Raw genomic sequence first — 13,693 nt, 5'->3', positions numbered from 1 at the left:
GCCTCTGCCTGTTTGTACTGCCCCTAAGTTGAAGCTATCATACTTGTGCAACATCATGAGAAGGCATGACGCACTAGAAAAGACAATAATACATGGTAAGTAGAGGGCAGTAGGAAAAGAGGAAGGCTCCATTTCAGGTGGATGGATTCAATTAAGCTATGGCTCTAAATTTCCAGGACCTGAGGTGTTTCTGCTGAGGATAGGGTGTCTTGGAGATGTCTCATTCATAGGGTTGCCGTTGATTGAAGTCAAATTTCTTTGACCTTTCCTTTGACACTCTCAGTTTTGAGAACTTACTTAATAAATTCTTACGTTATAGTAATTTAACATTTCTGTAACTTTGTCCTTTGGCTCCTGTGCTTTGTTAAAGTATTATTTCTATTTTATATAGCTTTCAGTAGTTATACCTAGTGATTCTCATCTTCTGTTTCCTGCTTATTCTGGGCTAATTACCTCCTTGCTTGGATGGAAATATTTGCTTGTAGAAAGTTTCATCTGTTTATTGCCACATTCTATGAAAACCATTTCCTTCTCAGCTCATATATGATGCTGACAGAAGCTCAAGGCATTATGTGCCCGTTTCCACATCGTGCCTGCTTTCTAGACTTTCCCAGGTGAAAGGGAAGAAAAGTTCTAGATATCCAGCGTTATAATTACTTGTCCAACTTCCCTTTTGTTCTCATTTCCTCATGCTAGAACTGTATGTTTTAAACCTTCTGTAACGGCACATTATATTGAAAACGTGTCCTTTGCAGCTTTTAAGTTTACACCCACATACCTGTAAACAGTTTTTGGATGCTAGGTATTACTGAGTTTCTGAATGGAATAATGAGACTTTTTTTATTCTACTCGAAGTGGCTCTTCCCCCCCCCCCCCCCCCGAGCTGCCTTTACATTTGATGTGTGTAGGAGTGAAAAAGGAGCAAGAGTGGGTAGGTGCAATACTACACAGATGACTATGAGCCAAATAGGTCAGTTTTTGCTCTCATGTACACCCACACAATTTTTCGGCTTGCAGGGATATACTTTGGTCTGTAGGGTTTTGATGAAAATTATAAACGTAGCTTTTGATATCTGTGCCGACTTTTCCCTTTAGATTTAGAGCATTATAAATAATAAACTATGCCTGTGCGTATCGTGCATGCTTATAACATCTCTATTCACACTGCAGGGCTTGCAGATTTTGAATGTACAACACCCATCACTTGAGCTTTGTTCTTGATCAAGGAAGTTGTCAAGAAGAGAATTTAGAGCTTTAGAACAAACTTTGAAGTGTCAGTGGAGTTACAGTTAAGATTCTGCTGCACTGATACCTCCCATAACAAGCTTGTGTTTCCATAGTTTATGAAAACAGGTCACTTTTGGAACATAAAAAAAACTATGGAGGGGATTTTGTTTCTTATTTTGTATTGTCCCCATGCCCTCCCCTAAATGTCTACCTTCAAGGAATATTTTTTGAATTGACCTGTTTTTCGGTGTATGCATGGCTACAGAACTCCAATATGTTGCAAAAGAGCTTTGGGACATGTTTTAGGGCACACACTCATTTCATGTGATACAGCTTGTTGAGTCCGCTATTGTGAACTCAAGAATGTGCCAAGACAAACACACCCATCTTGCAACTGTATGTTTCAGGAGAAAGTTAATAGTGGAAAGTAGCATGCCTGCCATTACTGATATTGTCATTCAGGAATCCCTGGTAACTTCCAAGAAGCTACAAGTGTTTTCTGGCACACAGTTTGAAAACCTCATGGCTTTTACAGACATCAGGAATTAGTGGCATCCCTGAATAAAAGTATACACACTCAATAAGATGCACAGTGTGTGTCTCACTAAATAAATGTGATGCTCCAGGGACTTAACAAACAGAACACTATTCCAACCGCTTTGCTGGCAAACACAAAAATAGAAGAACTTTCTAGTTAGTAACCTGACAACCAGTAATAGACTTGACAGGACACACTAGTACTGTATGTACTGGTGGTGGTGATGGTGATGATGATGATGATGATGATGATGATGATGATGATTTCAGACCCAGAAAGAATTCTCAAGTGGTATACAGCATGTCAGTACAAGGTAAACAATAAAGTATAATCAGTCAGTCAAAACTGAGCATTCAACAATTCTTCTTTCCCACACACCAAAAGGTAGAAACCAAGGTGGGGAGTGAATTCATTAAATAGCCAATAGAGGAATTAAGTGGTGCTGTTACCAACATCTCATCCTAATCATTAAATTAAGAAAGATCCTTAAAAATGACAACACTACACACAGGAGCAAGAGACGTTGCCATGGTATGGTATCCAGTTAATAGTCTTACTTGCATTTGCACTAGAATGCAAACAGTATCACTTCAGGAAGCCTCAGAGCTTCATTGGTATAGTCTAGTGAACTGTAGTAGAATTTTCATATTTTGGGTCTAAATTTCTTATCTAAAAAGTTTGTCTTAGCACTGCTTTATTTATTTTGGATAGCAACTTTTTCAGGGCTCTTTCCAAATTCATCTCACAATTGCAATCCTATATATACTTACTGAGGAATAAGAACAAAGGGCCCTTGGTATCTGCTGGGGTTTGGTTCCAAGACTCATCATGGATACCAAAATCCATAGATGCTCAAATCGCATTATAAATAATAATAATAAGAAGAAGATTTTTATTTCTATTTCACGCCTCTCCCTATGGATCGAGGCAGGATCACATCAATATCAACAATACAAATTACAAGGTGCACAACAGATTAAAAACAGCATTATGTAACAATACTATACAATACAATACAAATCAACCAGCAGTATTGCGGTAGGGGAATTGAAGCATCTAAATCGTCGTCTGTTTCCATATTATCAAATCGGAGTGGGAATATTCAACTATAGCAGGTCGGGTGGATATGCCCGCCGGAAGAGATCCATCTTTAATGCTTTCTTAAAGGCTTCTAGAGTGGTAATAAGATGGATCTCTTCCGGTAAGGTGTTAATTTTGGGGCCGCGGCTGTAAATGCTTTATGTAGTAACCAATCTTGTTTTTGCGTATTCCAGCAGGTTCTTCCCTGAAGTTCTAAGAGTGCAGGGCGGATTGTGTAGGGAAATGCGTTCCCTTAAGTAACTTGGGTCCAAGCCATGTAGGGCTTTCAATATTATATACCAAAGCGTAATCAAATGGTGTCCCTTATATAAAATGGCAAAATTAAGGTTTGGTTTTTTGAATGGGGGAGGATGGTTGAAGCTGGGGATGGTTGAATCTGTGGATGCAAGACTATTATATTTCAGTTAATATTCAGTAATAGATGTGGCAGGAATAGAAATGACTGTCAGTTTTGTAGTATTTGCTATGTTAGTCTTAGCATAGAATTTTTCCTACTTCAGTTGTCCAAAGAAGAGATGTATAGATTTTTATAATCAAGTACTTTTGCATTTAAACCAGGAGACATTAAAAGCATTCAGAAGAATTATACTGCTCATATGCTTTAGCAATGGGGATACTGAATATTAACTTACAAGAGAAATCAGTCCATAAGTCTGATGTTCAGTAGTACCAAAGACTATTAAGCCAATGGCTATTAAATCAGAATAAAGTGCAACTCAGTGAGATCTGTCATCAAAGCACCCATGATATTTTAAAAATATCAAAACAACTGAGTAGGGAATGTACAATTTAGATCAGATTAGCAGTACAAGAGCAACAGCTTAACCTTTTTTTCCAACAATGCAATGCATTACTAAAGTATCAAAGCAAACTATATGACAGTAATATGTGACACCTTGGCTGCCTTATGCAGCTTGCCCTCGGAAGTGAGTACAGCACAAAAGTAATTCCAGGTGCTCCTCCCCCTCCACATATGAAGGCAGCTACACATTCTTAGTTACTACAGCAGTCATCTCCCTTCCTCCCATCTGTGATGATGCTCGGAACCAGTCTCTGCATAAAAGCAGATAGTGCAGAGTCAGCTGTGGGAAGGTAGCAGAACATTTGGGCCCAAAAGGGATTTAGCTAAAATGCTCACCTCTGGCACAGTATTAAATACTGAGCACAGGATTACATCGTCCATAGCTACAGCCTAGGAATACCAAGCCCAGGGAGAGAGTTTAGCTGTAAAACACAAGTAAAATTTGTGAAAGTGCCCCTGCATTGTTTTGCCAAAGCAGATGGTGCAGTTGGTCCAAGTAAAGAAAAGAAAGATGACTGCAATAAGACGTACACTAAGATACTGGAGTAGATGCCAAATGCTGGTTATGGGCCAAAGAATCCAGCAGGAATTATCCTTCTGTTGGATCTTCTGTGTTGTAACATCATGTTTCTAGCAGAATACATTCCACTTATGCAAAACATGTGGTTACAAATTCATACTGCCTCATAAGAAACAATAAAGGACACTAAAATAAGCAGTATTAATAACATATAACTGATGAGAAAATGCCCACCAATCTATAATTCACCATGGACAGCTACAGATATGTGCAATATGCACTGTTTTATCATTAGAAGTTTTCATAAGATATCTCTGTCAAATACCATTATATGCATATATGCATGGACTTAACATTGTTTCATATTTATTTCTGAAAATAGTGATATGTGTATGTTTGTGTGTGTGTCAGACTCAACATCATTTCAGTGACCTTATTCTTTCATTTTGACAGAATCTGTATCAGAACAGGTTCCTGGGCCTGGCTGCTATGGCATCTCCATCTAGGAATTCGCAGAATCGGCGCCGGTGTAAAGAACCTCTGAGGTACAGCTACAACCCAGACCAGTTCCACAATATGGATATTGGGAATGGCCCCCATGAAACGGTTACTATTCCACGTTCAACAAGTGATACGGACTTGGTCACTTCAGACAGCCGATCTACACTTATGGTCAGCAGCTCCTATTATTCTATAGGACATTCGCAAGATCTAGTTATTTATTGGGATATAAAAGAAGAAGTAGACGCAGGGGACTGGATTGGCATGTATCTGATTGGTAAGTTTACCCTATCTTTAGGATTTTTAATTAATTTTACAAATATAAAATATATTCAAAGCAGATCCCTAGAATGTATGATCTACCAATCCACAACCCACAGTCTGTGGCCTAACCGTGTCTCTCCAACTTGCACCATCAATAGACAACCAAAATAGCAACAGGAATTTATCAAACAGCAGCAATAGCAGTAATAGGAGGTTTATCAAACTCTTGCTAGTTTCCCTTCAGTTTGGTGAAGTGAATAACTTACTCTAATGTATAGCTTTCTGTATCCACAACTGTGTCCCACTGAATTCAGGGAGTTGTATGCATTCGAGTCATTTCTGACTTACAGCAATTCTAACGTGAACCTATCATAGGTTTTTCTTGGCAGGATTGGTTCAAAGGGGATTTGTCTTTGCCTTACTTTGAGAGAATGTGACTCGCCCAAGGTCACTAATGCCCGAGTGGGGATTTGAACCCTAGTCTCTAGAGTTGTACTTTAATGCTCAAACCACCACACCACACTAGCTGTCAAGGAGACTTGCTTATATATGAAATATAATGGGGGGGGGGGAGTAACCTAATAGTGCTAGATACACTGATGGAGTTTTGTTACAGTGCAGATACTGTGGACCCTTGTTATACGCTGGTGTTTGGTTCCAAGATCCACCGTGTATAACAAAATCTGTGTATGCTCAAGTCCCATTAAATATAATGGCAGAGCAAAACGGTGTCCCTTATTAAAAATGGAAAATCAAGGTTTGATCATTGGAATTTATACTTTTTTGGAACATTTTCAAACCATGTATGCTTGAATCCGTGTATAACAAATCCGTGTATAAGAAGGGCTGACTGTACTATAGTGTTGATATTTAAGTTACATAGTTATGTGTATGGGATCAGATAGGGTACAGAAAGATGCAAATTATAACTCTGGCTTCAAAGAACAATAGAAGATTATACATGTATTTCAAGTAGCTAGTCTCTGTACTTTCATCTTACCTATCAACTTACAGCAATCACATGAATTCCAGACAGCAAAGAGTACTGTAGTGCCTTGCTATTTCCTTTCTTGTAGTATAGAGGTGTTAAAGCAATAAATGTGCTTGCCAGAGGACAGCATCCTCTGACTCAGAAACTCTTCTGATGAGAATTCTTTAGATAAATTGTAGTTGAGAAAACTTGTATCTGTAATGTGCCCAAAACAAAACATTAGTAATCATTTTCTCTGAAGAGCTAGTGTAACTCATTGATTCATCTTGGGCTTAGATTCCAGGCTGCCTCTGAATTCACTTTTGATTTTACCACAATTCTTTCCTTGGTTGGTCTACATTGTAGAGGAGCGTTCCTGAGACTGGTGCCTCTCCCTTCAGAGGTTTAGCACTGGAAGCGCTCTCATTCATCTTGGAACAGTTGCTGATAGAGTGGTAATAAAATCAAGATTGAATCATTGATTACAGATCTACCAACTACCTATATTCAGTCATTAAAAATGTGAATCTAGATACAAAGTCATCCATACATAATTGGGTGTTTTGGGGTTGTTTTTTTGGTAACTCACTATTAGTAAAAGGTTGTGTAATTTAGAACCATTTCATTCATTACATGCCAATCATGGATCAAGCTTCCTGCTTTGACAGCCAGGAGACAGCAGCTTTTGTTCTTCTGGTGTTCAATAAAGGATAAGAATCCTTGGCGGGTTACAGACCGCCATGAAAGTATGGAGTCAGTCCGTACTAGGGTTAGGAAGGTGTGGTGCTTCCACACACCCCTAACCCTAGTACGGACTGAGTCCGTACAAAATGGCGGCTCCCCTTCCACATGGGGGCTGCCATGACGACGTCACGACCGCGCCGCCTCTATACGGGGTGCCGCGGACGTGATGTCACCGGTCTGCGCCAGGGCGCTTAGTGCGCCCTTTGCGCGGACCAGGAAGGAGCTCCGTTTCGGAGCTCCTTCCTGGTTTGCGGCACTGATTTGCGTCACTGGGCTCAGCCTTCAGATGGCTGCGCCCAGCGAAGCAAGGGAGAAAGGGGCCAAGCGGCCCCTTTCTCCTCCTCCCCGCTGCCACGGGGTGTCCTTGGGGCTTAAAGCCCCAAGGACACCCCTTTTCAGGCTGTGGGGAAGCGGCCTTTTGCCGCTTCCCCGCAGTCTGCAAAGCGGCGGATCGGGGCCTCGGAGGCTGCCGGTCTGGCAGCTGAGGCCCCGATACACCGGGGAAAGGGGTGGGTGCAGCCCGCCCCAAACGAGCGGTCTGTAACCCGCCTTTCTTAGCATTTACAGAAAGCCCTCACTTATCTGACAGAAAATGGAATTGGTTGAAAAGTGGAACGCCATTTTTTTTAGCTTACAGATGCATTTTGGAAATGTAAATAACCCATTGCGTATGATTTTTAATACATACAAAAGCTAAATTAACACACGCAAACACACACATGCATGTGAGCAGTCCCAAATGACCATCATGGGCAAGAACAAATGATGAAAAAGTAGAACTCCTGTCGAATTAATTGAACTTGTCTGGTAATTTGCAACCATTGAAAGACTAAGTTGGAAAATGAGGCATCAAAAGGCAGAGGAAGCCTGTACAGTTATTCAGAGGCCACTTGTCTAACTTGACGTGGACCATAGCAGACAGACACAACATATCGTTAAGCATTATCTCCGCACCTGTGTCTGAGATCACCATGATTAAATAATACGCTTTCTACTTTATAACCCATTACACCTAATTCCCAACATTTTATGGCAGGCAACTTGTTTATGCCACTCCTGACCTTTGAGTTGAGCCCTCCAAAAATCTACCCCCGTTCTTTAAAACAAAGCTAGTAAACAGTGCAAAATACACAATAATGCAAAATAAATTGATCCACATTAAATAAATCAAGCAAACACAGGAAAACAGTAACAGCCTCCCTGCCAACCTAACCAGGTCCAGAGTTCTGAGGGTATTTTGCATAAAACTTTTTCACCAAATCGGTTGCCTTTATATTATGGCCATAGACCCATTTACTCTGAGAAACAGGGAAATGCTTCCAGTGAGTAAAATATTTCAGTTTACCTTTGTGCAGTCTAGAATCTGAAACTTTTTTCGCTTCAGAATGCTGTTCACCATCTACAAGAACAGGAGGAGAGACTTTGGTTGGTGCATTCCATATGATGTACTCTACTGCTGGTTTGAGTGAGCTAAAATGCTAGCCACAGTGTTCACCAACCATTTTACCACAAAAGGATCTATATATTTCAGTGCAAGCTTCTTCAACATTTGCATACTTTTAAGTAACTTGGGCTTTATCACATGTAGCTTTTAAACTGCAGTTTCCCTGCCCCCGTTGTTTGATTACAGAACCCATCTCCCTTAAGTGTTAACCATACTTGAGCTGATGGCAGATGGAGCTCAACAACTTTGCAGAGTCACAGATTTTCCACCCCTGTCCTTTTAACAAAAAGACTGTGTGTATCAGACAGTTTGTACTCAATCCAATACAGGGAGAGGCAGGATATAAATAAATTATTATTATTATTATTATTATTATTATTATTATTATTATTGCTGGCAAAAACCTTAGTGACAGTCTCCCCACATAAAATTTTCCAGATTGTCTGATAGTTTTATAGCAGCTTGTTTGCAAGTTTCCAGCAGGCAATGGCATTGGATTGTCTATCTGGAAAAACCTGATTTCCCAGATGGGGAGGTTTTGATAGTACAGCATGACTCCTACTGTCCCATTCAAGCTAGCTGCAGCTTCCTCTTGTAGAAGCTAAGTAATGTGGGATACAGGATACCTATAGCTGGCTGGTTAGCTTAGGTATTTTCTGGATCAAACCTGTGTTGTTGTTTTTTAGAATATTTATTTCTTTTAATTTACTTTTATCTTGAACGCTTGTCTGAATCCTTGGCATTATTTCTACAGTGTAGATGCATCCTGAATCTCATCTGCTCTCCATGTCTCACTTCCCTTCTGGTAGCAAGGGGGCACATCAACTACAAGACTGCACAATCCATCAGAGAGGCAACCCTTAGGGCTTTTTTTGCATTGTTTAGGTATAGAAGTACTTTGCCCTCAAAGAGCAGTCTCCTGTATCAAATGTTAAACTTTCCTTTGAAGGCGAGATGTTCTGTAGCATTATAGAGGAAGTGTGTTAATCAGAGTGGAGAATTTTAAAAACAGCTGATGGTACCGCTTAACTAGTTGATCTAATCTCAGGTGAAATATTAAGCTCCACTCTGCCCCACTAAACCCCTCAAGTCAGAGTTTGGGGATGTTACGTTTTGGAATAAAGAGCCAGAACACTCAGTTGGAACACTGGCTAGGGGATTCTGGAACATGTAACCCCAAAAATAATCTGTATCATAACACAGAGTTTGGGACAACTATCATTTCATGTGCCTTAGTTCATGACTGCACATAGGGTAATATTATACTGTGCTTATTGATATTCAATCAGCTTTCTTCTTCAGTATCCTTCTGAGAAAACCAAAACATTTTAAAAGATATCTGATAAAAGTTCATTATGCACAAAACCTCTAGGGTCCAATTTCTAGGCTGTATTTGTTCTTCTCCTTTATTATTCAACCATTTCTTTTAAGTTTATATCAAAAATATTTTGACCTAATTAGCTGCTGAAAGTTTGCTTTAAAAACCACATGCTTCTTTCTCTTCTTTTTTGCCTTTAATTTTACTTTCCTGCTGAAAGGCAAATCTCATGAAAGTTGTATGTAATACCAAAAAGGATCTAATTAGTGAGGTTTTTCTCAATTTACTTATGTGTTTCTTATAGAAATCTTGATTCCTGTTCCACCGAAATAAAAGATCAAGTTTGGATCAAGGTGCATTGGTTATGGAAGGACATATAAAATATTCCCCTATAACACGAAGTATATAGCACTGATTTCTAAAGAACATTATCTACCCACCATGGTAGATAATCTGTTGTGACCCACAGATTGAGAACCACTGATGTAGGGGAAGACTGCTTATGGTTTTCAAATAAACCTTTTTTGAGTGAATAGCAAAATTGTGTGTTGACACCCAGCCATGCTTCCAGCTTCAGGTACATTGTTGCCCTTACAAATATACCCCAACAACCAGTGCTCAAAGACATATTTCATTGTAGACTGTCCGTGCTAATGTGTTTCTCAGTGGAGGTCAACACTGTGTCTCCTCAGTAAAACATATGATATCACTGAAGAACTAACAAATATCCAAGTATCATCACAGTTTTTTGAGTATAGTTTGAAAATTGCTGATATATAACATTACTTGGATTCCTTCTCTGAGATTTCACCTTCATGTGAATAGCATCCATGCATATTTTTAAGGGTCTCAGTGTTGTTTTTGGCATAATAGTTTTAACTACTGAAGCCTGAATTTCTGAACTTGATATCTTGCTAGAGTTGACACATTAACACACACAAAAAAGAGATTTTACATAGATAGGAAAAGAATAGGAGTAATATGTTTCAGTGCAGTCAATTATTGGAATAACATAAAGCTAGGTACATATCACCACATATCCTATGTCTGAATGCCTGCATCTACGTTGAATAATGCAGGAATTTTAGATAGAAGTTAAGGAACAGATAAATATAATGATAGGGCTAGAGATACAATTAAGCAAAGAAAATTGTTTAACTCTTAATTTAAAATTGGGCTTGGATAGTAATCAAAAATATGTAATTAAACAAATTTTAAAAGCTGCCCCAATGCAGTGATTGCTTTAGGATGGAAAAAGAAATGGAAAAAAGACTTATTTGTTTGAATGTATAAAAGAATATATATTATTTGATTTCCTTAGGGAAAGTAAGCTTAAATATATTGGACAAGGCAATAAAGAGTAATGGAAAGATACATGGGAAACTGTGGTTAAGAACGTAGAAGAAAAAATGGAATATGAAGAGATAAAATAAATTAATGGTATATTCCATATTTCAGAGAATGATTGTTCATTTAAATGGAATGTATACCCTCTGTGTGGCTGTTTGTGAGAGGAGGGAAAGGGAGCAAAAATGTATACTGTATTATGAATTATGGATCATATAATTTGTACTATCTACTATGTAAATAAATAAATTATTTTTATAACAATAAAGGCCATATAGGAGGTGAAGCAAAGAAATAGTATTTGTGTAATCATAGGAATGGATTGAAGGAAGAATTAAATTCATTTTGCCTAATCAGTGAATTGTGTGAAGATACAGGTACCTGCTGTATCTATGAATCATTAAGCACCTCAAGAAAAGGATAATTAAGAAGGAATATTTATTCAAAGAATACGATTCGAGAATATAAATCATTAAAAAAACTTGTTTGCAGATGATGTTTTGCTATATTTATCTAGTAAAATGTATCTTTCTATACAAAACCATGTATAAGGCAGGTGACTTTTAAAAGAATAACAGATTATATAGGCCTCACAGCAAATTACAACAAATCAAAAATATTGAATTTAAATAAGCTTACGCTGAAGCCGCACAGCAATAGGATGAATGGCACATGTGCCCATGGTGCATGCGTGTCACCGCACTTGAGCCCCATTATATTGAATGGGGCTCGAGCTTACGTGTTTTTCGGCTTACACAGAGGGGTCCGGAACGGATCCTTCGCGTAAGATAAGGCTCCACTGTACCTTGAAAATCATTCATAAATGGTATTATTATCCACTTAAATAATATAAAATTAATAATGGAGTAAAATAATAAAAAAAGTGCTCATCTCCGTTTCTAAGCCAAAGAGCCAGCATTGTGTGAGGACTACTCTGGTTGTCATGTGAACAGCATGCCTGCACAGAATGCTGTTATCTTCCCACTGAAGGGGTACCTTTTTATCTACTTGTATTTTTACATGCTTTCAAATTGCTAGGTTGGAAAAAGGTGGGACTAGTGACTCTGTCACATGGTGCTTAGGTCTTCAACTACCGACCTTGCAGTCATTAGAGTTGGCGTCTTAACCACTAAGCCACTGTGTCCCTTTTTATAAACTCTTTTATTATTTCATAGTCCAAATCTGAACTAAGATATTGAAATATTATTTTGCTGATAAGTAAGTTCTTATTTATAATATATTAATTTAAACAACAAAAGCACTTCCCATGACTTCCATAGCCAAGTCGTTATTGTTGGAGGATTTTTTTTTTACTGCCAAAACTGGGCAATCCATATTTTAGCTATTGTGAGAAAAGAATTAATCCTTAATAAGCAAATTTACAATTGTATTCAATATACACAATAGCACTGCTTTTAGATTTTATTTCCCCTTTAAATCCTTAATTATTGGTGACACAGACTCCCAGACTTTTTAAATTTTCTGACATTCCCCCAAAATATGAAGATAATTAGTGTTTGTATTTTTACATGAAAGATCTTACTCAGCTTATATGGAGTAAGTTGCCATTGCTAAATAGATTTGTAAACATTTTCTTTAAGATTTGAATTAATTAAAAAAATGTGGAATTGTTTCAAAAAGCCATTTCTATTCTCCTGGACGTACTATTACATCTGTTTAAATCTCTATTCCATTCATCCTGGTAAGCAGGATGAATATGTGATAGGTCTAATTCTCCAATAAATGAATAAAGCTTGCTACTTGCTTTTCTTGGTGGACCATTTAATAATAATAATAATAATAATAATGGAAAAACCTCAATTGTAGTATATGCTGTAGGTGGACTGTATTTATCTATTCATGTCACAGTTGAAGAAACTGGAAGAATGGTGTTGTTGTCCAAATTAGTTTTGCAGCAGGTTTTGTACAAGATGATATGTCCACGGCTAACTCAGTTTGTAAAGTTCAGCAATTCTCCAGAACCATATCAATTCAATACTGGCACAGTCTTTGAAATGTATAACTATATGGATGATTTTAAATTGCTTATTTGCTTCTTGCAAATTAGCTAAGGTTTAACATGAATAACATGTCACTGAAAAAGACTCATACCAAAAAGTATTGGTGATTAAAAAGATACGCTGGGAAGATAAATATTCATCTATTACTCAGTGAATTCAGGACCTCACAGTGATTTCAGAATTTGAATGTGTGGCATATAGGCATCAATTTCATAGCGATATCTATCTGGATATTGAGTTATTTTTAATTGAAGTTAATGGATAAAGGGTTTTTTTCATGGTTGCATTTTCAGTTCCACACAGTCATTCTTTCCATGTAGAAGGCTATATAATATGTTATTTCACAATATGTTAACTGTGTAGCAAATACAGTTGGCCTTCGGTATCTGCATGGGATCTGTTTTGGACCCTCCTGCAAATACCAAAATCTGTGAATACTTGAATTCCGTTGTCCTCATTGGTGGTGTGTGTGCGTTGTGCACTATCACTAGGGACAACAGGACTTCCATGGTGGTGTGTGCACATGGCCATGCCAGCATTACGGACGGTCCATATTATTCCTAGTGGCAGTGCATGCATGTGGCCGTGCCACCATTAGGCACAATGAGACTTCAAGTAAGCCTCAGTTGTCCCTAATGGCAGTGCGGCTACATGCACCTGCCACCACTGGGGACAATGGAGGCTATCCCTAATGGTGGCATGGCCACATGAATGTGCCACCATTGAAACAATGTGGGCTTGTCGCCTACGAATGTTCAGATCTATGAATGACAAGTCCTTGGATACTGAGGGCCCACTGTAAGTGCAAATTTTGCACAAATCCATATTTATAACTATATGTCAGTGTGTCCCCAGACTCGATGACTGTGTACTGGGGGGGGGGGGGGCTGTTCCGC

At 38.5% G+C, this 13,693-nt stretch overlaps 1 protein-coding gene across 8 annotated transcripts in view; it reads left to right on the top strand.

The window, feature by feature from the left end:
• The window catches only part of LOC149309487 (E3 ubiquitin-protein ligase HECW1-like), a 237,429-nt gene that overhangs the window by 73,105 nt on the left and 150,631 nt on the right, over nucleotides 1-13,693 (top strand). For all 8 annotated transcript variants that reach the window (XM_089532558.1, XM_089532560.1, XM_089532563.1 and 5 more), the window contains one exon: nucleotides 4,642-4,966. In XM_089532558.1, the coding sequence (XP_089388684.1) occupies nucleotides 4,642-4,966 (325 nt within the window). The remainder of the gene's footprint in view (nucleotides 1-4,641; nucleotides 4,967-13,693) is intronic.

Source organism: Sceloporus occidentalis, unplaced genomic scaffold (assembly GCF_023333645.1).
Source record: "Sceloporus occidentalis isolate IW3139 unplaced genomic scaffold, rSceOcc1.0.p SCAF_7, whole genome shotgun sequence".
Taxonomy (NCBI): Eukaryota; Metazoa; Chordata; class Lepidosauria; order Squamata; family Phrynosomatidae; genus Sceloporus; species Sceloporus occidentalis.
The sequence above is the reverse complement of the archived record's forward strand: the minus strand, read 5'-3'. Positions and strand labels throughout refer to the sequence as shown.